Source organism: Pelobates fuscus, chromosome 10 (genome assembly GCF_036172605.1).
Source record: "Pelobates fuscus isolate aPelFus1 chromosome 10, aPelFus1.pri, whole genome shotgun sequence".
Taxonomy (NCBI): Eukaryota; Metazoa; Chordata; class Amphibia; order Anura; family Pelobatidae; genus Pelobates; species Pelobates fuscus.
This window is the reverse complement of record NC_086326.1, coordinates 136,739,946-136,764,904: the sequence shown is the minus strand read 5'-3', so window position 1 is coordinate 136,764,904 and position 24,959 is coordinate 136,739,946. Positions and strand designations below refer to the sequence as shown.

The 24,959-nt window shown below is 38.1% G+C and overlaps 1 protein-coding gene across 4 annotated transcripts in view; it reads left to right on the top strand.

Annotated features, from left to right (window-relative positions):
• Nucleotides 1-24,197, top strand: part of GRID1 (glutamate ionotropic receptor delta type subunit 1) — a 927,065-nt gene extending 902,868 nt beyond the window's left edge. For 2 of the 4 annotated variants that reach the window (XM_063433578.1, XM_063433577.1), the window contains one exon: nucleotides 23,150-24,197. In XM_063433578.1, the coding sequence (XP_063289648.1) occupies nucleotides 23,150-23,575 (426 nt within the window). In that variant the 3' untranslated portion in view covers nucleotides 23,576-24,197. Of the gene's footprint in view, nucleotides 1-1,341; nucleotides 1,428-23,149 lie in introns of all 4 variants that reach the window. The other 2 variants (XM_063433579.1, XM_063433580.1) reach the window with 2 other exon arrangements.
• The last annotated feature ends 762 nt before the right edge of the window (nucleotides 24,198-24,959 follow it).

The window sequence follows — 24,959 nt, the reverse complement described above, 5'->3', positions numbered from 1 at the left end:
CAGTGCTTCTCTATAGGTAGTAATAGAATGGCCTGGGAGATCCTCACCCATGAGGATCTCCCAAAGTGAAGCAGAGTGCCACTAAGGAAACAAAAAGAGGTAAGTAAGCTCCTTAATCCAAATGGACTATATATATGTATTTATTTCTAAAACTGGATTGTTCCTTTCATGCTTTACTGTCCATACACTTTGTTAATCTTTTCAAAAGTTATCTTCTACCCACTCAGTTGTTAGGATTGGGAAAAATATTTTGCACAATCAAGGAAAGCTAAACATGAAAATCAAACAACGGGGGGTAAAAGGTTAGGTGCAAATTTCCAAGAAATTTTATTGGCATACCTGCACTACGAAGAGTAATTTGAAATAATGACCTATAGATAAAAAAAATATGATCAGCTATTAATGAATGCAGACATTAACTAATGACTAAAGATATTAGTGAATTTTGATGTCCACAAAATATCTTAAAACATGAGTATAGAACTTCATTTCTTATGGACTAATTTCAACAGTTACAATTTGCATCATCGTAAGACAACTATAGATGCATACTATGGCCTACATTTGTTGAGTTAGTCTTTCTTGTTTCTAAGAAGATAATTAAAGAATTGGTTGTTATGGCACCATACACCACTATTGATGCCTAAGGGGTTAAAGATCATAAAGAGAATTTTGTAAAATGTAACATTAAATAGTCATATGCAGTTAAATCCTTATTGTATTAGATACATATCTGTTTGATATCTTTCACCTTATGTCATGGTGTTTGCAATTATTTCTTACCATAGTACCGTCTTATCGTTTATATTTAAATATGATCAGGTCAATCAGCAGGAGTGTTACCCACCGCCTTAGTGATAGGTTAAATCATCTCATGAAGTTCTATTGATCTCAGTGACAGTATGGGTTGGAATTTGCTTATCATTAGCTCATGAGCATATCTTCATCCATCTACATATCATCCTCTCTACCTGTTAAGCATGTGTAATATACAGATGTAGCAGTATTTATTGTATCTGTAAATGAAATGGAACTGTAAATGAATCGCAATTCCAGGTAATAGTTTTTAGAAAGGAAATATCTTTCTAATGTAAGAACATCGAACACTACCTGCTGCTACATCTGTAAACGAGACATTGTGAGCTAGAAATAAAATCAATGTACAATGTAATCTCGGCTATTTACAATTCAGTGGTGTATTTATGCAAATTTGGAAGCCCTATGTCTCTTAACATCAACACGCCATAGTCATGTGCCTGCATTGCCTGATAGTCTGGCCCTGGTGTCCTAAAGTGACTCAGAGGTGAATTGAAACCAGTTCATGTTGTGCCTTCCATACAGCAACACCGTGATGTGATTTCATTACAGAGGGTGAGAGACCATATTGCTATGACCAGAAAATGTATCCATACAAACAAAGAATCCAGGTCAGTATCAAATGGTACATATTGACTTTACTGGGAAAATGGTTCTTATTGGCTTTGTTGGGAAAATGGTACATATTGACGTTACTGGGAAAATGGTACTTATTGGCTTTGTTGGGAAATGGTACATAATGGCTTTACTGGGGAAATGGTAATTTTTGGCTTTGCTGGGAAAATGGTACTTATTGACTTTACTGGGAAAATGGTACTTATTGGCATTAGTTGGATAATGGTACTTATTGGCTTTGCTGGGAAAATTGTACTTATTGACTTTACTGGGAAAATGGTACTTATTGGCATTAGTTGGATAATGGTACTTATTGGCTTTGCTGGGAAAATGGTACTTATTGGCTTTATTTGGATAATTATACTTATTGGTACTACTGGGAAAATTGTAATTTTTGGCATTGCTGGGAAAATGGTACTTATTGACTTTACTGGGAAAAATGGTACACATTGGATTGCATGCTGCTACCATACATTAAAAGTTCTCAAGGGGTTACGATACTCTTTTTTTCATGTATTTTAATGTATATACTCTTGACTGACAGATTTATTATATTTGAAAAGAAAGGTCTTCTACAAATATTCCCTTTAGAAACTAGCATAAGCCTCAAAATGGGGATTGGACTAAAAAATCATAGACCAACTTTTTGTCCCATCTATCAACTCACAAGCTCTTTTTATGTTAATCCTCTCTCTCTCTCTCTCTCTCTCTCTCTCTCTATATATATATATATATATTGTTTTATCGCGTACAATTAGGTGATTTTAATATTTATTTGTTGCAGGGATAAATGTTTGTGGATAGCAGAAAAGAGTTAAGATAAATATCAGAGCAGTTCACAAAAAAAAAAAGAAATGCATGCGTTCTGTTCTAAATCAGTGTTGCAAAAAAAGAACGTGTTAATTGACAGGTAGCTCATCAGCTTTTGTTTAACTATGAAGCTGATTACCCTTAGCCAACCTTTGGCTAGGAACAATGTGACCGAGTATAAGGGGCTCTGTAAATTAATACCAAATGAAGAGATACCATTTGACTGTACCTGATTTAAAAAAAAAATCATGTGAATATTGAAATATTTTCTGCTAAGCAGCACTTGAACAGAATATATATTTTTACCCAGATGGAAAGAGAATTGTGGCACATATGGTAATGAGTGGCGATTTGATTCTAATCAGTGCATCCCAAAAACAATCAAAATTCTGATGGGCCATGTAATTTTGCTTTAAAAATAGAAAATCTGTTTCTATACCCATTATTTCAACAGCTTTCTATGGCCTAGCTTTGATAGTACCGCTGACCCTTCCTTGTACTACAACTGGTGTGTTAGAATTGGCAAGATTCTAACCCAGTTGCCCCATTAACAGAACAATAGCATTCCACTCGAGCATCTGGATGCCAGCATTTGTTCCATCTGGCTCGTGTATTAGATGCTGCAGCTCACAGTCATTGTTAATGAATACTGACAATGTTTTTTGCTCACTACAGTAAGACTTGGTATAAAAAATGGTGGTTTCAAATTATTATATGCTGAAACGTCATCTGGCAAGAGAGCTCGGTGATGTTCTGTGCTGTAAATTTCAACAATTCCACTTGATCACAATGAAAATGAGCAAATATAAATGCACTACATTTGAAGAATAAATGGATAGATGGATTAACATAAATGGTTTTATGGAAGGATAAAACATTGCATAGATAGATGCATGGATACAAATAGCACAAGATGGACATATACATGATTTATGTCCTGCTTACATTATGTTGTACTGACCACGCTATGCATATTTACTGCAGAAAAGTCTATGGATACAAGTGTACTTGGTTTTATATATATATATAGATTTGTGCATTCGGTTTTAAACAAATTGTGATTCATCTGAATTTTTTGGTTATCATCGATTTGTCTGAATTCTATAACTCCGAAACTCCATAGGAAACGTATCACAACACAAACAAAATTAAAGCCGTCACATTAAAATAAAAAATAAATACATTAATTAATATAAAAACCAAACATATGAAGCCCATATTAGTATAAGAAAGGTTAAATCCTATGCTCCCATCTGCCATGCCACAGGAGGGGAGAAACCTCAGTGGCTGTTCACTGTTTAAAAATCTAGAGACTGTGTACCTTGCAAAATACTTTGTAGATATTTGGTGGAAGAAGAAATCAAATAATGTGGATCTCACCCATGGCCACCAAGTGTGAGCTCTGTAAAACCAAATAGGAGCACTTGCCCACAGCCATGAGCGGTGGATTTGGAAAAAGCAAATTAATAACCATGGGCCATCCCACTCTCCTTCCAGTTACCACCCAGGAGCTCAGGTGAGGGTTGCTATTATTATTAAAATGAGCACTTATCTGTCCCTCCAGTTCCCACCCATTGGCAGTGGGTGTGGGGCAGTTAACACAAAGAGGGAGTGAACATGCTATTGTCCACCTTCCACCCTAACACCTTGGATTTCGGGTGAGTTATTGACAATACAAGGGGGATGAACATGTCAATGACCACACTTCCCCCCCCCAAAAATGGATGCCTGATAGATATGTGAGATCTCTTTGTATTGAAAGGTTTCATCAATGCTTTTCCCACCTTGAAAGCTGAGACTGTGTAGACCACTTTTAGGGCTCACTTTTTCTTTTTTTCTAAGATTTTTTTATTATTTGGGTCTTTTTTATTTTAATAGTTCTGTCAGGTTATGTTTTTTATTTGGCCTGACGAAAAAAAGTATTAAGAATAATACAGACTTACATGTGATTTTTTTTTCTACATGTATTAGATTTCTTAGTCCCTTTTTACTATTATAAGGGTGAACAGGTTGGTAGGGATTTTTTTTTATTGTGGTTGGGGTTTATATGGGCACTGGGGTGAAGTGAGAGGCTTAATTTCTATTTGGGGTTCTGTATAAATACATGTTCCACCACCCGCATTGTTTTAATACCCTGCCACTGAAAACTCATAGGTGTTAGGGTATGAAGATGGACAAAGGCATGTCAACCCTCTTATTTATTTCCAAATAGCCCTCACCTCCTATTCATGGGTGGTGGCTTGGGGGGGAAGTTTATTGCCCCCTCCCCTTATTTTATTAGTATACCTCATCCACCACCCATGCGTGAGGGCTGGGAGGGACAGTGGAGTGTCCCCTTGATTAATATGTTAATTTTCCACACATACTGCCCATGAGTGGGGGCTTGAGGGGACATCTCAGCATCTACCCTTACTATGTTTGTAGCTTCCACTCGCCACTCATAGGTGGGGGCTGAGGAGATTTGTGATATTCCCAGTTATTTAAATTTTTAATTGCCCCCACCCACTGCTCATTATTTCAATTGCCTCACCCACCATTCCGGTATTTTGCTAGTGACTGGGAAGCAATAGCTGTGCAGTCACTAGGCTGATCACTGTTTAGTAAATATGCCCACTCCAACAACATGGTGGTTAGGGGCATAGGGGAGATATTAGGCCTCCCTTATCCTAACAAGCTGCTACATCCATATCACAAAACAAACATTCTTTGTTTTGTGATACAACCATGTAGCATTTCGAAGTTTTGGAATTTGGCATAACAGCCTAAAATTCTGACTAATTGTAATTAATATAAAACTGAAGGCACAAATGTAATATACATATATACACTGTATAGACAAAAGTATTGGGATACCTGACCATTACAAAAACAGTGACTTATATGAGATTACATGCTAAATACATAGACTTTAATATGTAGTTGGTCCCCCTTTACAGCTATAACAGTTTCTACTCTTCTGGAAGGCTTTCCACAAATGTTTCGGTGTGAATTTTTGTCCAGTCATCCAGCAGAACATGTGTAAGGTCAACCACTAATGTTGGAAGAGAAGGTCTGGCTTCCAAACTTTTTTCAAGTTCATTCCAAAGGTATTCGATGGGGTTGAGATCAAGACTCAGTCAAATTCTTACACACCAACTTTATCCAACTCATCTTTATGGGCCTTGCTTTGTGCACTGGGGCACAGTCATGATGGAATAGAACATGACCTTCCCTAGACTGTTCCCACAAACTTGGAAGCATAACATTGTCCAAAATGCATTGGTATGCTAAAGCATTAGGATTTCCCATGACTGGAAATAAGGGACCTAGTCCAACTCTTGAAAAAAAGCAGAACAGTTCTATACCATTATCTCTCCTCCACCAAACTTGACACAGTTAACATTCTCCAGGCATTCGCCAGACTCACCCATCAGACTGCCAAATAGAGAAGCGTGATTCGTTACTTCACAAAACACATTTACACCGCTCCAGAGTCCAGTGGTGGCGTACTCTTCACCACTCAGTCAGATGCTTGGCATTGTATTTGGTGATGTGAGGCTAGCATACAGCTGCTCGGCCATGGAAACCCCTTCCAAGAAGCTCCCTCTGCATAGTTTTGTGCTGATATTAAATTCCAGTGAAAGTTTGGAGCTCTTCAGCTTTGATATCAGCGGTGTGTTGGCGACTTTTATGCACCAAGAACCTCATCACTCAGTGGCCCTGATCTGTGACTTAATGTGGTCTTCCGCTTCATGGCTGAGTTGTTGCTCTTTCTAAACGCTTCCACTTTCCAATAATACCACTTACAGTTAAACATTAAACATCTAGCACAAGAGTGGCATCCTGGGGGGCGGGCCGCCATGCTGGCTAGTCACATGCAAGACAAGCTCCCATGATTTTCCCACTTTTGACCTACAAAAACAGATTAATGTCTCACTTGACATTAAGAAGCGATAGTACCTTGCACTAGGCTGCGTTGGTCCTAAAGTTTGGCCCAAAATTATTATTACCTGACACACCATTAAGTATGAATAAAATGTTACAAGTTGAAAAAAAAAACCTACAACCACAACCCACAGCCTTCAGTGTGTGTGATTAAAGTTCAATTAACTAAGTGTGGAGATAAAAACTTCTAAAGCAAGTTAACATCTGAATGAAAATTATATTTTTTTCCATGCAGGCTGTTTGTCAGTCACAGCCAGGGGAGGTGTGGCTATGGATGCATAAACAGAAACAAAAGTGATTTAACTCCTAAATGGCAGAAAATCAAGCAGTGAGACTGAAGGGGCATGATCCATACACAAAAACAGATTAATTAAAGGAACACTATAACATATTTTAGGTGGTAGCCGTTCCTTTCAACCCTTAACAAAACTTAGCGTATTTGTATTACCACGCTGATTTTTTCAATGCATCTCTATGGGGAAAGTTCAGCACCTCTATGCCCTTTGTGCAGCACTGACCCAAGAAGTTACTAGGCAGTAATTTAAACTGCCTTTTCTCTGACACCATAACAACTAAATTAAGTTGTAGTTGTTCTAGTGACTGTAGTGTCCCTTTAAGTTAAAGTTGTTTCAATCACACAAAAATAAATTCAGCGAGGAAGCATAGTGATAATAGTCAAAAATCAGCTTGGACACCAATATGGAGTCACTCTTTTCCGATCAGAAAACTGGATAAAACCAGGGGGTAGGTGCAGCGCTTCAGTAATCCTTGACAAGGTATATGTGGAGAGAACCAGAGACGATAATAGTGTAGTAGTTAAACCTGTAGTGTTGATAGGTAAAACAAAAGGTGTGCACTCACACTCTCCTGGAGCTTCAATACAGCTCCAGTGTAACGCCTGGGCGGAATAATCCTCACCTATGGATCAAGTGCAGAGGTAATTTTTTTAATTCTAGGTGTGGTAAGGGGTATCCTCATAAAAAATAAACAAATAAAAATCGTATATGGTGAAGTATGTAGAGCTATGAAGCAAGGGTAGGTAAAAACTATAAAATGTGCACTCACGTGTAATGGAGCTGTAAAACCTGGCTCCTTTGATAGCGCTTGAAGTGGTATGATCCCCACTCAAGGAAACAGGTGTAAATATAAATTCTTCCCTCCATGTATATGTAGAGATAAACAAACAGAACCACAATAGTGCACACTGTAAAAAGGAGTGTAAGCATAAATAAATAAGTTAAACCTACTCACATGCTATTTATTTCTGCTTACACTCCTTTTTACGGTGTACACTATTGTGGTTCTGTTTATCTCCACATATACACGGACGGAATAATTTATATTTACACCTGTATCCTTGAGTGGGGATTATACCACTTCAAGCACTATCAGAGGAGCCAGGTTTTATGGCTCCATTACATGTGAGTGTACATTTTATAGTTTTTACCTACCCTTGCTTCATAGCTCTACATACTTCACCATATACGATTTTTCTTTGTTTATTTTTTATGAGGATACCCCCTACCACACCTAGAATTCGAAGAATTACCTCTGCACTTGATCCATAGGCGGGGATTAGTCCGCCCAGGCGCATACACTGGAGCTGTATTGAAGCTCCAGGAAAGTGTGAATGCACATCTTTTATTTTACCTATCATCACTACAGTTTTAAATACTACACTATTATTTCTTCTCTGGTTCTCTCCACATATACATTGTCAAGGATTACTGAAAATTTGTTTCAATGCCTATATTTACCCTCTAAATTTACAATTTAAGCTTTTCAAGTAAAACATTGGTTCTCACTACCAAGAATATGCAATTACCATTAACAAAGCACAAGGACAAAAAGCTCAACATTTTCGATTATAATGTATCTCCCAGAAACTATATTTTGACAAATATTGTTTGTGCTATCCCAATGCACAAGTTAACACAGAAATAAAATACTCACCTCTGCATAAAAATGGAAAAAAATGTTGCTTAATGATTTTGAAAGCATTGTTTACAAATAAATCTTTCAATGACTATGTAATTACAAATTATGAATGCAAAATGTAAAACGGAATGCTAAATAAGCCAATTAAATGACAGACAAATGTGCTTGGTTAATGTGATACATATGAATTCATTGGTGTATATAAATAGATTAACGTTAAATGTTTTCACTTATATCACAATATTAGTTCATTTATACCTGTGTGTGTATGTATTCTAATTAATTCGATTTTTTTTTAAATTAAATAATAATTAACTAAAAATCTATCTAAGATAGATATGTAGATAGATAGATAGAGAGATAGAGAGATATCGTATATAACAAAATAGCTAGTATATATTTATATACCCAAATTGTATCAACCCTCTACAGGTGCGGTTATTGGAGTTTCTTCTGCCTCATGACTCATACATGTTCTTGTATAGTCCATCTAATTTCAGTTGTGACACAAGTTTGTTCTTCAAAAATTGTGTAGCTAGCTGCTTTGGTGTTAGTGTAGATGATGGTCTTTTACTCATCCATATTTGCCACTTAAAGTTAATGTTGCCTCTCTTATTTGATATGCTACTGTAGTAGCAGTCAAGCAGGTAAAGGTTTCCACTTTGTGTCCATGAATGGTTTGTTCTAGTAGCCCATTTGTCATCAGATTGCAGAATCTGACATTGACCTAAAAAAATTAAAAGAGCGAGCACCAGTTAGCTTCCATCCTTAAATTTTCAAATACAATGGTTTATAAGAACAAAATCAAGCAGCAGACATTGGGAACAACAATGCTACCGGTAGAGGGCAAAGATTACTCTCCACTGACCAGAATGACCGCCAACTCATTCCAATGTCACTCAACAACCTTATGTTTACATGAAGTGACCAGCAAAAAGTATGACAAATTGCAGCTGGCGTCATGGTTGGAAACAGGCTCCTAAGAGCAGGGCTGAAGTAATGCAAAGCTAGAAAAAAAGTCCTTCATCAATGAAAAGCAAAGAAGACTGAACCTTCTCTATTCAGTCCAATGTTCAGCTTTGCCTAACACCTGATCATCTAATGGTTAGAAAGAGTCCTGGAGAGGCCTACAAGCCAAAGTGTCTCACACCCACTTTGAAATTTGGTGGAGGATCAGTGATTGATTTGGGGATGTTTCAACATGGCTGGAACCAGGTAGATTTATATTTGTAAAGGAAGCATGAATCAAGCCATGTACAAGGTACAAGGTCTTGTAAGAAAATGAGCATCCTTCTGCTCTCACAGCCAGTCCTAACACTGGACCTGAACTGCCTTGAAAACCTCTGCAATGTGGACAACTGGAAGTTGAATGGTCAATCAGGTATATACTACCAGATATTGATTTCTGAACTATTTCTAAGTTAAAAACATTAGTATTGTGTTGTTTAAAAATGAATATGAACTGGGGGCGGAGAATTACCTTTAAGCAACTCAGACGCATGGTGCACGAGTTTCTGACTATTTGGCTTTTTTGGGGGTGCTTATTCTGGTTAACAAGCTACTTGACTCACAATCTGTGTCAGGGATCCCTGGACGAGCACATAGAGTTGTTACTTGGCTCTTATCTCCACTGGAACCCCAAATATTTCTGTTGCGGCTTGCTGGGGATAAAGCAGGGGAGAGGCAGACAATTTTTTTCTCTCTCTCACTCACAGCTTGATCCAGCTATACTCCTACCCCCTCCACCCCCTTTGGTCTGGCGGGGGATAGCTCAGTCCCCACTGAAACCCATCAAGCAGATCTTGCTGCACCTGACCTGTGCCTTATATCATATGCACTCAGTCCACAATAACCACACAAGAAGGTGTCCACACTTCAAGGGACTCCTCAGGACCTCGGCTCATCTTGGCAGCCTCATTGCCGCGCTGATGACTACATCCAGCGATGTCTTGAGGAGATTTTCCAGGCCTTCTGGCAAAAGCTGCGGGAATGTGCTCATGTCTCTCTGAGCCACAGGAGGACAGAATGAGAAGCATTGTACCAAAGAAGAGCTACAATAATGGCTATTCCCCCTAGGAATTCCCCACATCAACAAGCGTTTCTCTATTCTATTGTTAGCCTACCGGGACTGAGAGCCTCACAAGGTCTTGTCTCAACACATCGACCACGGTGGCCAAAGATCAACTGCAGACATCAGAATCTACCACTTCGAATTTCCGACTGCCTCCAGAGGGGGATAGACTTGACTAAAAGTCTCCAAGTCTGTGGTATATGGATGCTAGCTCTCTTACAAGTTCGGAGCTGGTGGGAAGCCCTGCTCTGGTGGTGTGATGCAGCCTACCTGTTCTCTTTTAGACAAGTACCAAGCTTGCCACCTGTGGGGATCAGTTGAAGTGAGCCCTGGGTTACCTTTGTGAGATTTGCATGCATTTCTGTTGGTGGATTCCATATGACCACTGCAATTTTGCTAAGCAACCAGTTTTTACTATTTCTTTTGTTGTGACTATTATACTTTCATTCTATTTTTTTTTACCCTTTATAACATATGGTGCAGTTTTGTGACTTCACAAATTGATAAATAGGCAGTATTAGCATGAGAGAACCACAAAGTGATTGCATGCCTATCTTTGTTCCATAACCTACATATCTAGTCTGTCCTTCTTGTATTCTCTATGACTACACCTCAGAGAATAGACTTTGACATGTTAGATTAGAGAATATGTTGTCATAGTTGATAAAAATGTGTGGTATTTTAACAATGCCACATTCCATGACTTTGCCAGTTTTACATTGTTATACGCCATTGTGCTTTGCACGGTATCTTGTAAGTGCTGTTTCGGGATTCTACATAATTTTCCCTGCACAGTTTTTTTTAAATTAATGTGAACTTGTTTTCTTATTTTCTGCATTGAGTTCTGTTTTTTTGATCAGTTGCCATTCTCTGCAAATAAATGCTTAAAAACGCATTATGGAGAAATGTCAGTAGTTTACACAATAAACTACTTTATTTTAAATGCATACCTATCAATAGAAAAAGCTGAAATCATTTTACAATGGTCTCTTGTTCCGTCGTACCTTGTTCCATTATAAAGAGAAAAATTAATTGATGGTACACACAGAACATGCATTTCTCAAAAATTGTACCACCATAGAGACCAAAATGTATACATAATACAGATTAAGGGACAGCGCACACATTAAAATATAATTTTATATTTTATAGGCCACTTAAAAATCTCAGCAAACAAATATGGGGATTCAGTTCCACCATATGGCCATATTGTGTTAAGCCTACCAGTACTGTAGTGGTGAGTTTAACACAATATGGCCATATGGTAGAACTGAATCCCCATATTTGTTTGCTAAGATAGGTAATTTTAAGTAGCCTCATATAATTATAAAACTTTATTTTTTGTGTGCGGCTGTTCCTTAATCTGTATAGCTTGTGCCATATGCATAACTTCAATAATTGAAATAATTTGGAAGGCCACTGAGGAACCCTAGGGGGCAGCTTTTTCTATTGCATTCCAAAATTGGAAGGTATGGAATTGTGAAGGGCATGGATGGGCACTAGGGGGCATCACCAGTGACACTACTTAACGTTGATGCTAGATTAAAGCCCTATGGGCCTAGATTAAAGCCCTAAAAAATCTCCTGGCTCAGGTAACCATGTCAAGCTGGCTGTATGTTGACTGCCCACTGGGTAGAATAGCTGGACTGTATTCACGTTCTAGTGTGTTTTTAGAGGGCTCTTGCCATGCTCTGAAACTGACAGGTAAGATAAGATTGTTCTCTTAAAGCATCGGTAAGTTGAAGTTATTTTCCTTCATGTTGCACCCTTAGCCTGTACCACCAATACGGGATACTGTTGTCACGTAAAAGCTTTGTAACAGGTCCTTGGACAAGTCTCCATAAAAAGAAAGGACATGTCCCTCAAAAGTATAGGTAGGAGATGCTTTCACAATAGCCATTATTGTAGCTTTGTCCGCCTCTGTGAGTAACTGTACCTGAAGGTCCCTGGGGACGTTAGGTGGTGCTCTGGTGAGTCTTGCAACTCTGAAGTGGGAGTCCATAGCAATGAACTTAGCATTAGATGATGATAGTAGGGCAGTCCATATTTGTCTCAGGAAATTATGTATTTCTCCTGAGGGTATAAACTCCTAAATACCTCTAATATGGATAATCCATTGCCTTGGGAAATCCTCCATACGAGCCAATATCATCTCAAACAAATGTTGTCTCTTCTTTAACTGCGCAAGGACGGTAGCCATGTCATCTAGTTTGCCTCAGTAGGAACCCATATCTTCCTCTACCACCCCAATGTGGCCTGGAAGCGTGGCCATTTTTTATCTCTCCTCAGAGATACCCAGAGCAAATAGTGCGTTAATGTTGTTAAGGGGGGCTTTGATATCAGCCTTACTGGCTGGCTGGTGGTCATCTTCCATCTAGGGATCCCCACAGTTAGCTGCTGAGTTTAAGAAACTGGCCTCTGAGAAGGCTGGGTCCTCTGCACCATCATAACTAAGCCAGGTTGCGGCATCGCTTGTGGTTCTCGATATGCCTGTTAAGGGCTGGTGGAACTACTGTCACAGAACCCTGCTGCTGTCTGAAGGTGAAGAGGTTAATTTTGACTCAAACTAATTTCCGTCAGGCAATGGCTGAACATGATTGGAGTAGTTATAGCACAGGAAGAATAGGCCTCTTCTTGCATTCTTGGTAGGTTTTGAATTCTAAGCAGTTTTATCACTAGGTACTGTGGTATGTACAATGTCTACCCTGATGACGTGGAATAGCGGTCTCTCTTTAAAGGCTTTGGCAGGCTGCTTTAGTTTATCTATGTGTCCTCTGTAAGCACTTAACTGCTATACTTGATATCTGTGTGACAATCACAACTTGCAACTGTGCAGCTCACATTTTCTTTAGTAATCTAAGAAGAGTCACTTGACCCCCCACCTCAACCCTGATCTAACTCTGCCTTGTAGCTAATTCATGTTATATCACAAAAAGAGAATAAAAAAATCTTCTTGACTCAAGAATTTTAAATCCGATATTTACAATGAACGCAGTAATAGCATTTACTATATTATAAAGCTGCGTATTCGGTTTTCATTACAGTATATAAATCACCAGAGATTGTAAAATTCTAAAGATTTTTTAACTATGCAACACTCCCAACAGTGAAAAGGGTAAGAAAGGTATACAATGGCTCTACATGGGAGCATGCATTCGGGTTCACTTTTATCGTACAATCGTACGTAAAAAAAACAAAAACACTCCACTGCCTAAATACAAATACAAACACGAAAAACAAAACAAAAAAGTCACTGTTTAGTACCCATACCCACCAATTAAAACATACATTTAATTGTGCACATTTTTATTGGGGTAAATCTAAAAAAACAACTTACAAAAACCACTGATCTCTGGTCTGTTGTCTTTGCAAGCCCTCCTCTTCTTCCTCTTGCCCAGACTTTCTGTGGCTGTCCAATCACAGATTTCCTATAGCAACTCAATGAGAAGTCTTTGCAAGACAGGTGCTCTGTGCATTTGCCTGTGTTTAGCTCCAATTAGCTAAACAAACCAGGAAGAAGCAGAAACCTTTACCTGATTATAACAAGGTTCATTGATCAAAGCGCCAATTTCTTTTGAAATCTGCACTGTTTGTGAAATGAAAAAAAGAACACACTCGTCACACATAAAGCACTTCATCAAGCCCAAGCTAAAGTGATTTAGAGGTCTGTAGTGTCCCATTAACAATAGTAGCATGAGGTCTGACTAAAGGGACCTTGATAAATGATATCATAAAAGCAAACATTATCAAGACATCATTTAAAGAAATGGGATTATTTGAGAATAAAATATAACCATACTTAGCAGTCGGCTATGAAACAGCATGTTATGATAGCGCTCACCATATAGGTAATAGAACATCTTTTATTGGCACTTGAAGAAGGTTGACAAAATTATCAAATGAAAAGGGGAGACACAACAAAAGTCCTTATGAGGTTCAGACTTCTCAGTCCTAACTCATAGGAATTAACAGTAACTCAAAGTAGATGTTTTAATACCTGACTTATCAGGCAGGCCCGATCATTGCTAATGATGCATCAACGTTAAGTAGTGTCACTGGTGATGCCCCCTAGTGCCCATCCATGCCCTTCACAATTCCATACCTTCCAATTTTGGAATGCAATAGAAAAAGCTGCCCCCTAGGGTTCCTCCGTGGCCTTCCAAATTATTTCAATTATTGAAGTTATGCATATGGAACAAGCTATACAGATTAAGGAACAGCCGCACACAAAAAATAAAGTTTTATAGTTATGCCTTTTATCTCTAGTGAAGTTTGTAGCACCATCGATTTTGTTATTATTTATCTGTTTGTTTTAGTTATTGAACAAAATGCAGAATAATTGTTGCAGAACATTGCGATCTTGCCTTGTTAGGATTGCCTCTATTACTGGATTACATACCCCCACATGAGCTGCATTGGTTGTACTTTAAGAAAGGGAGATTAGGGGGCGGAGGCAAGCCAGCAAACCAAACGGACGTGCAGCACTGTACCTCCGTGCTAATAAGCCTAAAAGACCACAGCTAACCGGGTGAAAAAACCCCGGAACATCGCCCAGTACCCCAATACCACAATGGGAAAGTGGGCCAAGAAGACTAAAGCAGCCCTGGCCTCAGGAACCCGAGATATCGGGGAATGCATGCAGGGAAGCCTCCCGCGCATGGCGCCCAAAATGGCGGACCGACATGCTGAGATCTCGTCGTCCGAGGAGGAAGCCTCTCTAGACACACTGGATGAGATCCCCCAAACTGGCGGCCTACATATGGCATCTTCAGATGAAGAGAACAACACCCCAGCCACAAAAGGGGATATCAAATCGCTCCTCCGTGACATTCGCAAGATGTTCCAAGCAGACCTAGCAATACTGAGGGAATATATGCTCTCACTCACAGGGTGACTCAAAGCCACAGAGGAGACAACTACTCCCCTCAAAGCCGAGCAAACCGCACTTGCCGCAGAGCAGAAGTGGCTCATAGAGTCACAAGCCACAATCACACAAAAAGTGACAGAACATGAAGACCACAACCGCAGCAAGAATATTAAGATTAAAGGCATCCCTACCTCAGTGGAAAATCGGAACTGCCACAATACATGAGACGCCTGATTCAGCACATACTTCAACCACAAGCAGGCCAGACACATACTGATAGACAATGTCTACAGAATCCGCAGGCAAGGCAGACTGCCCCATCAACCGAACAGCGATGTCATCCTACAACTTATCACACACTTGGACAAAATGGCAATCATGGCAGCAGTCAGGGACTCACCCTCCCTGTCCTTTGAGCAGCACACCCTGACATTTTACAATGACCTCTCAAAGCTTACTATGCTATGGAGGCAAACCATGCGCCCGGTCACCAGCATGCTGAGGCAGAGAAAAACACCGTACCGCTGGAGCACACCACGCTCCCTAAAGGTCACTGTGGAGGGGAATGTCCACACGCTACACTCCCCAGCGGAGGGCCAACTGTTCCTGACCCAGCAGGGCATCACCACACAGACGGAACCAGGGAAGGGCGACTTGCGGAGACAGCAGTTGGATGTGGACAACATCACCCCGTTCGAACCTTGAAGAGGTCCCTGCCCATCCACAGCAAACCCAGGGGACTAAAACCCAGTGACTATTGGCACGGGACATTCATCCAAGTTACACTCCCTCCTTATCAGTGGCTAGATTTACACCCCAGTTGGGGACACCCACAACGATCTAGTGCTTTAATGCTTTAAAGTTTAACACGCTAACAGAGCTCGCATCGAGCACTACCCATACGAAGCGCGGACCGACTGAGGACGGAACACATCCCGGTAGCGACGCATACCAGTAAGCCAGCACACTGACGTCTCCCACCCAACTTTAAGCCCCTCACACACCCACCTACTAACCGCTCACCTCCACACGACAACACTGGTGACCCCCAGCCAAGGATCAGGAGGACACCACTGGAGCCGACCCCCCCCCCCCTTGACAGAGACACCTGAGCGCCCTGATGGTTGTTACAGACACGTATAAGCAAATCACACATCGTTTAACCCAGAGCCATAATAACCAGGCTCTCACCTTACTCACACATGCGGGCAGACGCCAGCATACAAGCTAGCACCTACTCAGACCAAAGGACCATGTCTGCCTCACCAAGGGACACCCCCCCGAATCTCTAACCAGGCCCTATAGAGATAAGCTCACATATAACACACGAATACCATTTAGCATATGATCAAACACCGCCACTACGCTATTTTAATGATGTAAAGTTGATTATGCATGTTTAGCTACTATATTTTTACCTTTAATACAAAAAAGTGGATTACAACACTACTGTACCTTTGCATTATATGTGCACATCCACTAATAAAATAAAGAATTAAAAACAAAAAAAAAAAAGAAAGGGAGATTAAACTAAACGCACAGTATCTGTTTAGCCCTAAGTTAGCATGGTATATTTACTGTAGTTTTACTGTGTTTAAAAATGTAATATGCATAGCTATTGTACATTGCAAGTGATGTTTTATCTGATACTACAATAAAAACCATAAATTGCAAAACAAAATAATAAAATGAATAATAAAAATATATTTATACACCCTTCAATACAATATATCCAATGCAGCCATAAAGTTTGAGTTTTATCAGGTGTTTTTTTTTTTTTTTTTTTAATGGAAATAAAATATGAATCCAACTGTATAATGAAAATGAATAAAATTGTTTAGGATGTGAATATGTCACAGCAATAAATGTCACAGTGATGAGAGATAAAGTGGAAACACCATGGAGCATAGGGAAAATGGGAAAATGGGAAAAAGGGAAAATGGGAAATTGGAAAAAGGGAAAATTGGAAAATTGGAAAAAGGGCAGAAACTTAAAAGATCACAACGCTCTGTTGCACTATTGTAAGATTATTTGTGGTTTTACAATCTATACTTCTTTGTTCCATAACCACATATGATTTCCATAATAAGTTGTCCAGATGTATTAATAAAAATATAAACATCCCATCTTTTTATCTCATCTTAAAACATTTCCATGCAGTAATGCCATTTGTACCATATTCAAATAGGAAAAAAAACCTATTTATAATACTTTTAAAGGAGCACTGATATGAAAAATGTGTTCACAGCTATTTAAAGATGTGTTATAGCACAAGAAGCGCCATTTGTTATTGTTAGTGTATTTGTTTAGAGCTCTTTCCCACTGCTGAAAAAACTATTGAACCTTATTTTATGACTTTAACTTTTTTAAGTGTTTAAACAGATATCGAGGAACTGAAAAAGTGGAATATATAAGCAAATCAAAGTAGGTGGAAACATATTACATCACGGTAGTTAGATACTTTTTGAATAGTGACAAACAATCTACAACATAAAAAATACATAGTGAAGATGGAAGTGAAACATTGCTCAACACCTCTATGTTCATGATTGATGTATTTGTTTGTCTGGGTGTATTTTGTTTTTAGAACACTAGGGGGTAAATATATCAAGGCAATAGGTGGAATTCTGTGACAGGTGATATTCTTGGGCAAAGTGCTGAATAAAAACTATTCACCATTTAGCACTTAGCACCCAGAATAGCTCATATTTAAACATAAAATTGTATACGATAAAAAAAAATTAGTAAAGGAAACAAAATCCAATGGATTAGTTTTCATTATTATTATTATTATTATTATTATTGCTATTTATATAGTGCCAACAGATTCCCTAGCGCTTTACAATATTATGAGAGGGGGGATTTAACTATAAATAGGACAATTACAAGAAAACTTAAAGGAACGATAGGTTGAAGAGCACCCTGCTCAAACAAGCTTACAGTCTATAGGAGGTGGGGTATAAAACACATTAATACAGGAAAACAGGAAATAGCAATCAAATAAGGTGGGAGTGAAGCAGAGCTGGAGGAGAGAGTAGAGTGTTGCCCTTTAGGAGAGAGCAAGAGACAGGTAGGTAAGGTAGAGATTACTCTGGGAGGCCATAAGCTTTCCTAAAGAGATGGGGTTTAAGGCACTTCTTAAAAGATGCAAGACTAGGGGAGAGTCTGATGGTGGTAGGCAGGCTATTCCAAAGGAAGGGAGCCGCCTGCGAGAAGTCCTGCAAGCGTGAGTTGGCCATACGGGTGCGAGTATCAGACAGGAGAAGATCACGGGCAGAGCGGAGAGACCTAGAAGGGGCATACTTATGGATCTGTGAAGAGATATAAGATGGGGCTAGAATTGTTCAATGCTTTATAGGTATGGGTTAGCACTTTGAATTGACTTCTATAGGATACAGGAAACCAATGTAAGGACTGACAGAGGGGTGAGGTGTGAGAGGACAGACTAGAGAGGAAAATCATACAACATACATGCACCTATATATTGTGCATTTTGTATGTGCTGTAGTTGCTTGACAAAGACCTTAAGGGGTTGAAACGTTGCTGTATAGTTCCTGGTTCAAATAAAATTGCCTATTTCTTTGGAATTCGTTGGAGTGCCTGGATTATTTTTGACATTTAGAGAGGAAAATCAGTCTGGCGGCAGCATTCATTACAGATTGTAGTGGGGCAATACGGATTTTGGGAAGACCAATTAGGAGAGGGTTACAATAATCCATGCGGGAAATTACTAGAGCATGGACAAATTCATTGGTAGCATCTTGCATAAGAAAGGGGCGGATGCGGGCTATGTTTTTAAGATGGAATCTACAGGATTTTGCAGCATAATGGATGTGAGGCCCAAAGGTGAGTCCAGAATTAAGTATGATGCCTAGTCAGCGCACATGCAAGGATGAACTTATATGAATACCACTAACTTGAAGGGAGAGGAGAGAGCGAAAGAGGAGGAAAGACAAGGAGCTCAGTTTTAGAGAGATTGAGTTTCAGAAAGTGGGAGGACATCCAGTCAGAGATGAAAGAAAGGCAAGCAGTAACATGTTACAGGATGGCAGGGGAGAGGTCCGGGGAGGAGAGATATATCTGGGTGTCATCAGCGTACAGGTGGTAGTGGAATCCAAATGAGGTAATAAGTTTGCGAAGAGAGGCAGTATAAAGAGAAAATATAAGGGGACCAAGGACAGAGCCTTGGGGAACTCCACCCGAGACAGGGAGGAGGTATTATTAGAAAAGGAGACAATGAATGAGTGTTCGGAGAGCTAAGAGAAAAACCACGAGAGGACAGAGTCACAGAGACCGAATGATTCAAGAGTTTTTTAATAGTATATATCTGGCATATGACTGTCTCATGTGCAGTGCCTCTAACTATACATAGGTGGACATATAGCTATTAGATGTTATCTGTATTATCAACACTGCAGGATTTGTTCACTAAACACCGAACTTTACGGGCTTGAAAAACAAATTGAAAATTTGGGCTAAAAAAATCCCAAACATCTATAGCCACACTATCTCTATATTTCGCCTTATTTTTTCCCTTCAGTTTTTTTAAGTCACTAAAATAAGTAAATAGAGCCCTTTACATATTGTGTGCAGTCACAATAAGGAATACAGCTGCATTGTGTGCACTGGGGAAGGTTATAAAATTGAAACTATAAATCTAAATAGTTTACTCACTCATCGTGTCATTCTATAGTATATGTTGTATGAGAATAATGTCATCAATGCATTGATCTAAACTGTACTGACAACAAAAGGATTACAAATATCAAACACTGAATGATGAAAGCTGACAAGGCACTCAAATAATTCAGCTGGTGGAGTGCTAAAAATATAAAAAAAAATGGAATTTCTATGCATATTTTAAAAAGGTTACACAAGGCAATGGCTTTCTACAAACAAGTGCATGCTTTGAAATTTTTAAATTAGATTAAAGAGCCGGGAAGGTGAACAATAAATAAATAATGCATGTAGACTTTGATTTCCAAACATGCTTCTGATTGCGAAATCAGTTCAAAACCTACTATAATGTAATGACTATGTAACAGGTTGAGATTACTGCTGCCTTTTATATATCATTAAAGGGATGCTCTGGGCATGCAAAGTGTAAGCATGCAGATGATAACGTTTCTAAATCCACTTTTTTTTTTTTGCACAACTCCAGATGTATACCTTTTGTAGCAATAACAAAAGCCACTTGTGCAGTATCACTGCCCGTTAAATCAACCATTTTAAACTATAAAGTGAGAGACAAACCAGATCATTTGTGGTCATTGTGTATCCCCAAAACACTTGCACAATTAGAGCCTATATGCCAGCCCTCTTCTAATGCAAAAATACAATATGTGTGCTTCCTATTGACTGAAATAATGAATTATGCAACATGCTTTTCATTTATTATTTCATTAAATTGTCATTAATTTGGCCCATCTAGTCTGCCCAATTTTCTTAATACTCACATTAGTCTCTTATATCTAGGATAGCCTCGTGTCTATCCCACGCATGCTTATACTCCCTCACTGTGTTAACCTCTACCTCTTCAGCTGGAAGGCTATGCCACATGTACACTACCTTCTCAGTAAAGTAATACTTCCTGATATTATTTTTAAACCTTCGCCCCTCTAATTGAAGATAATGTCCTCTTGTTGTGGTAGTTTTCCTTCCTTCCCTCTTTCTACTGCTAATACCTCTCCCTATACAACCAAGCATTCTGCTAGAATTTCCTGCTGCTCTATTATATTATCTAGGTAAAAGAGTGGGAAACACCCAGAATACGTAACTGTATATATAAAATGTAAAACAACCTGGCATCAGGTATAATCCGTGAATAAGCTCTGTATTAGGATCAGAAAACTGACATAGCGTAATACAGTATAGAATAAAGTATATATATTAGTGTTACAATAGATACACTCACAAACACACGTGAAATCAGGCTTCTCACCCTCTCAGGGGTAGTATGATGTATGATGAGTATGCTTGAAAATCATCCCATGGAATATATGTGGATAAAGGAAATCGAAGATAGTGAAGTTTGTTATAGAAATACAAAATCACATTTATTGGTCACACTTACATGTATGCATATCAAAAGAGTATGTCTCCATATAACATGGAACTCCACACAGTATGGTCACAGATCCAAATAGGAACTTCAGGAGTAGATGTATGTAGACAGACAAAATACAGATGAATAAAATATAAAATACAAAATAAAATATAGATCAAAAGTCCATAGAGAATCCAACGCGTTTCGTCCGGTAAAGTATAGGACTTCTTCAGGGATATCTCATTGTTGATCCTTTTGGGTTTATATACTGCCGGTTATCTCCATTTAATTCAGCACATCTGATGTGCGGCGTGCGTTCCACCCGTGGAACGCACAAAGAGCGCGAAATGCTTCATATGGAAGAAAAGAGTTCTGTGTTGTAGAACGCATGCTCGTAATGTACTATTATATTATCTACCTGTCACCTGAAATAATTACCTCCAAATCCCTTTCCTCAGATGTTGAGGTTAGGACTTCATGAAATATTCTATACTCTGACTTCCACTTATCCACATTAAATGTCAGTTGCCACAGCTCTGACCATTTTTCTAGTTGCAGTTATACAATAACACACTTACTTCTCCTGGACTCCCATTAGAAAATAGAGTAGGACATCCGTTATGTCATGAATGCACTAATTTCCACTAAAGTCTTTTCATTTTTATGGTTTACGTGTCCTGACTGCTTAGTCTCTGAGGACATATAGAAACTCGAAAGTGGTGCATACTCATAGGTAAACTTACAAGAAGAAATTCAGATATTTTTTTTTTAACTGTTATTTCTACATTAATTTTTTTGAGTGCAAAATGTATATAATATATTGATATGTTGATGATTGTGCACCTTTAATTGATAATCAATCCAGCTCTGAATTTCACCATTTTGACCATGACCATTTCTTCTCTGGTGTGAAATATGTAGGATATTTTTATTTTTATTCTAGTCCTATATATAGTTCAACTATCTTTCAACAGATATTGACTTGAGGTAAGAACTGTTTAGATATTTTAGATAAAGGGTAGTAACCTTCAGCACTCCAGATGATGTGGGCTACATCCGCCTTAATGCTCTTACAGCCATTATGCTGGAGAAGCATCGAGCGAGATGTAGCCTACAACATCGGGAGTCTCGATGGTTACCTACCCTTAAACTAGATCACCCACTTTACAGTCATCTGTACATTTTAAACCATATATCTTCATTGAATGTTTATGTCATTTTGACGTATCCAAGACTGCCTACTTTGTTTTTTACTCTTTATTTATTCTGTATTTTCTGATGGTCTATGTATTCAATTGGTTTTGACCACTTTTTCAATAAGCCTAACAATACTGATGCATTATATATAAATATCTTGTCTGTCTGTACAAACTTTATTTTTAGTTGACTAAAGCGAATATGTGCCCTTTTGGGGACTTGTCTAAACAGGCTTAGTGTTGTTGACTGATCTTGTTCTAACACAAGAAAAAATAATGAAGTTACATTTCATTGTAGAATTCCAAAACACGTTTCAATATTCCTCCGTATAAAAAGTGGAACTGCAAAATTGATGTCCTTAGCAGATCTAAACATTGCTGTTTCCGCTCTTGTGATAGCGTAATAAATGTAATGTGAAATTCTACATAGATATTTAGCATCATTATCTCTACTGAACTTTAGGAGCCTTATAGTTGCTCAGAGAAAGGATTAGAATATCCATTAGGGAGCAATGTTTGTAGCCAGAATATAAAGACAAAAAGTCAACATGCTTCCCCGTATAATGTGTTTATATCAATTCTATAATAAATATATTCTGATTAGAAGCTATATGCCTACCCTAAAGTGATTGTCTACTATATCTTTTTAGTGTATACTTCTCCTTCAACAAATTCTATTTTTACTTTCTTTAGGCTAGTTTAGAGACAGTCAGGCTTAACTCAATGATAAATACCTTAATTGATAAATAGTATAAAACAGTAGCCTACTAAATATTTAATATACCATTTGGTAGTGCATTAATATATTATTATGTTCACATGTATTATTTCCCCATTCTCTTCATTAACTTTTTCTATTTATATAGGTTAAAGAAGTCAACTTGGAGCAAGTACACAGACGTATGAACAGTTTGATTGATGAAGATATGGCTCATAAGCAAATCTCCACTGCATCTATTGAAATATCGGCCCTAGAGATTGGTGGGATGCAATCAAGCCAAACCTTGGAGCCAGTTCGGGAATATCAGAATACTCAACTTTCAGTGACAACCTTTTTACCTGAACAGACAGGTCATGGTGGTAGGACACTTAGTTCTGTATCAAGCAGTAACTTACCCTTGCCCCTTAGCAGTTCAGCTACCATGCCGTCAATGCAATGTAAACATAGATCACCAAATGGAGGACTATTTCGTCAAAGTCCCGTGAAGACACCCATGCCAATGTCATTCCAGTCCATGCCAGGAGGACCCATTCCAGAAGCTATTGAACCTTCACACGGAACATCTATATAATTAAACAGAAATTACCTGAAAAGCTTTTTAATACAACTAAAAAAAAAAACTCTTACATTTTTCTTGTACATATCTGTAAATTACAAAAGAATGAAGTGGGGTAAAAGTGTATTTTGAATATTCCCATTTTTTGAAGTCAGTAAAACAAACAAAAATTGTATGAATGGCTTTGTAAATTTTGTTCTATATGAATAAAACAGCAACTTGTGATCCCTCAGAAGTGCCAAAGAACACCTGTGACTGGGACAGAAGGAGGTCCGTTCTTAACCACATGTACCATTTATTAAGTTGGGTTCATTAATTGCTTAGACTATCACATTTACAAACCGTACTTTAGTCACTGCGCAGCACTTCATTTTAAACTAGGCCGAACAAATATTATTGACCAGCATTAGCATTAAAAAAAAGAAAACTGTAGTTTAAAGAATGTTCTTAAAAAAAAAAGAAAGTAAAAAGCATAAGTTAAATAACGGATGAAATGTTTCCTTCTAACAAGAAGCGTTTGAGAATGAATCTCCACAAAATTTCTAGGTTAAAGCTCTGGTTTATTAAATTGTATTTTATGTGTATCGTGCTGTGTGGCCTTTTGATTTAACCTTTACAATTGGCAGGATCCATGATATCTTTGGTGTGAAATGGAGAGGTTAAAGGTGAAAGGAAAAATCTGTTGAGCGAAACTTGTAATCATCTTTTTTGTGGCATGTACAATGAAAGGTTGGTTGGGACCAATGATTTATAAATGTCGAAAAAAAAGTTGCTTGATGGAAAACGTAACTGTTGTTACTGTGTATGTTGGGCATTCAAGAATACTTAAACGAAGCTTAGCATAACATTATCTTCAGAAACATCAAACAATTTCAGTGATCATCACTATTATCCTGTTACTTTCTTAGAAGCACTGCAATTAGCATACCTGATTGAGAAAGCATAGATACAAATATAACATATTTTCTTATAAATTCTGCTTATGGTATATTAAGTAGGGACTAACATGCAAACATTTATTTTAATATATTGTAGTAAATATTAATATATTCTAACTGAAAGATGTATCTCTTTAAGTTCTTTTGTTCAAGTGATAATCCAAGCACTTGGTTAATTCTCCTGCAGTGTGAGGTGCGGTATATCCAGAGTATTTTAGAGATACCTATCTGGGACACGATGCTGCCAAATGTTTGATATTTAAGTTAAAACTAGAGTGCAGTTACTACTATAACATTTTTAACCAGCACATATATATATATTTTTTTTTAAAAGTATACATTGATAGAAGTGGCAAAATTTGAAATTAAAGTTAACAATTTGAGTAGAAATTATTCCTACAATAACTCACATAATCATTTAAAAAAAAAAAAAAAATAACCCCTTCACTAACAAACAATTT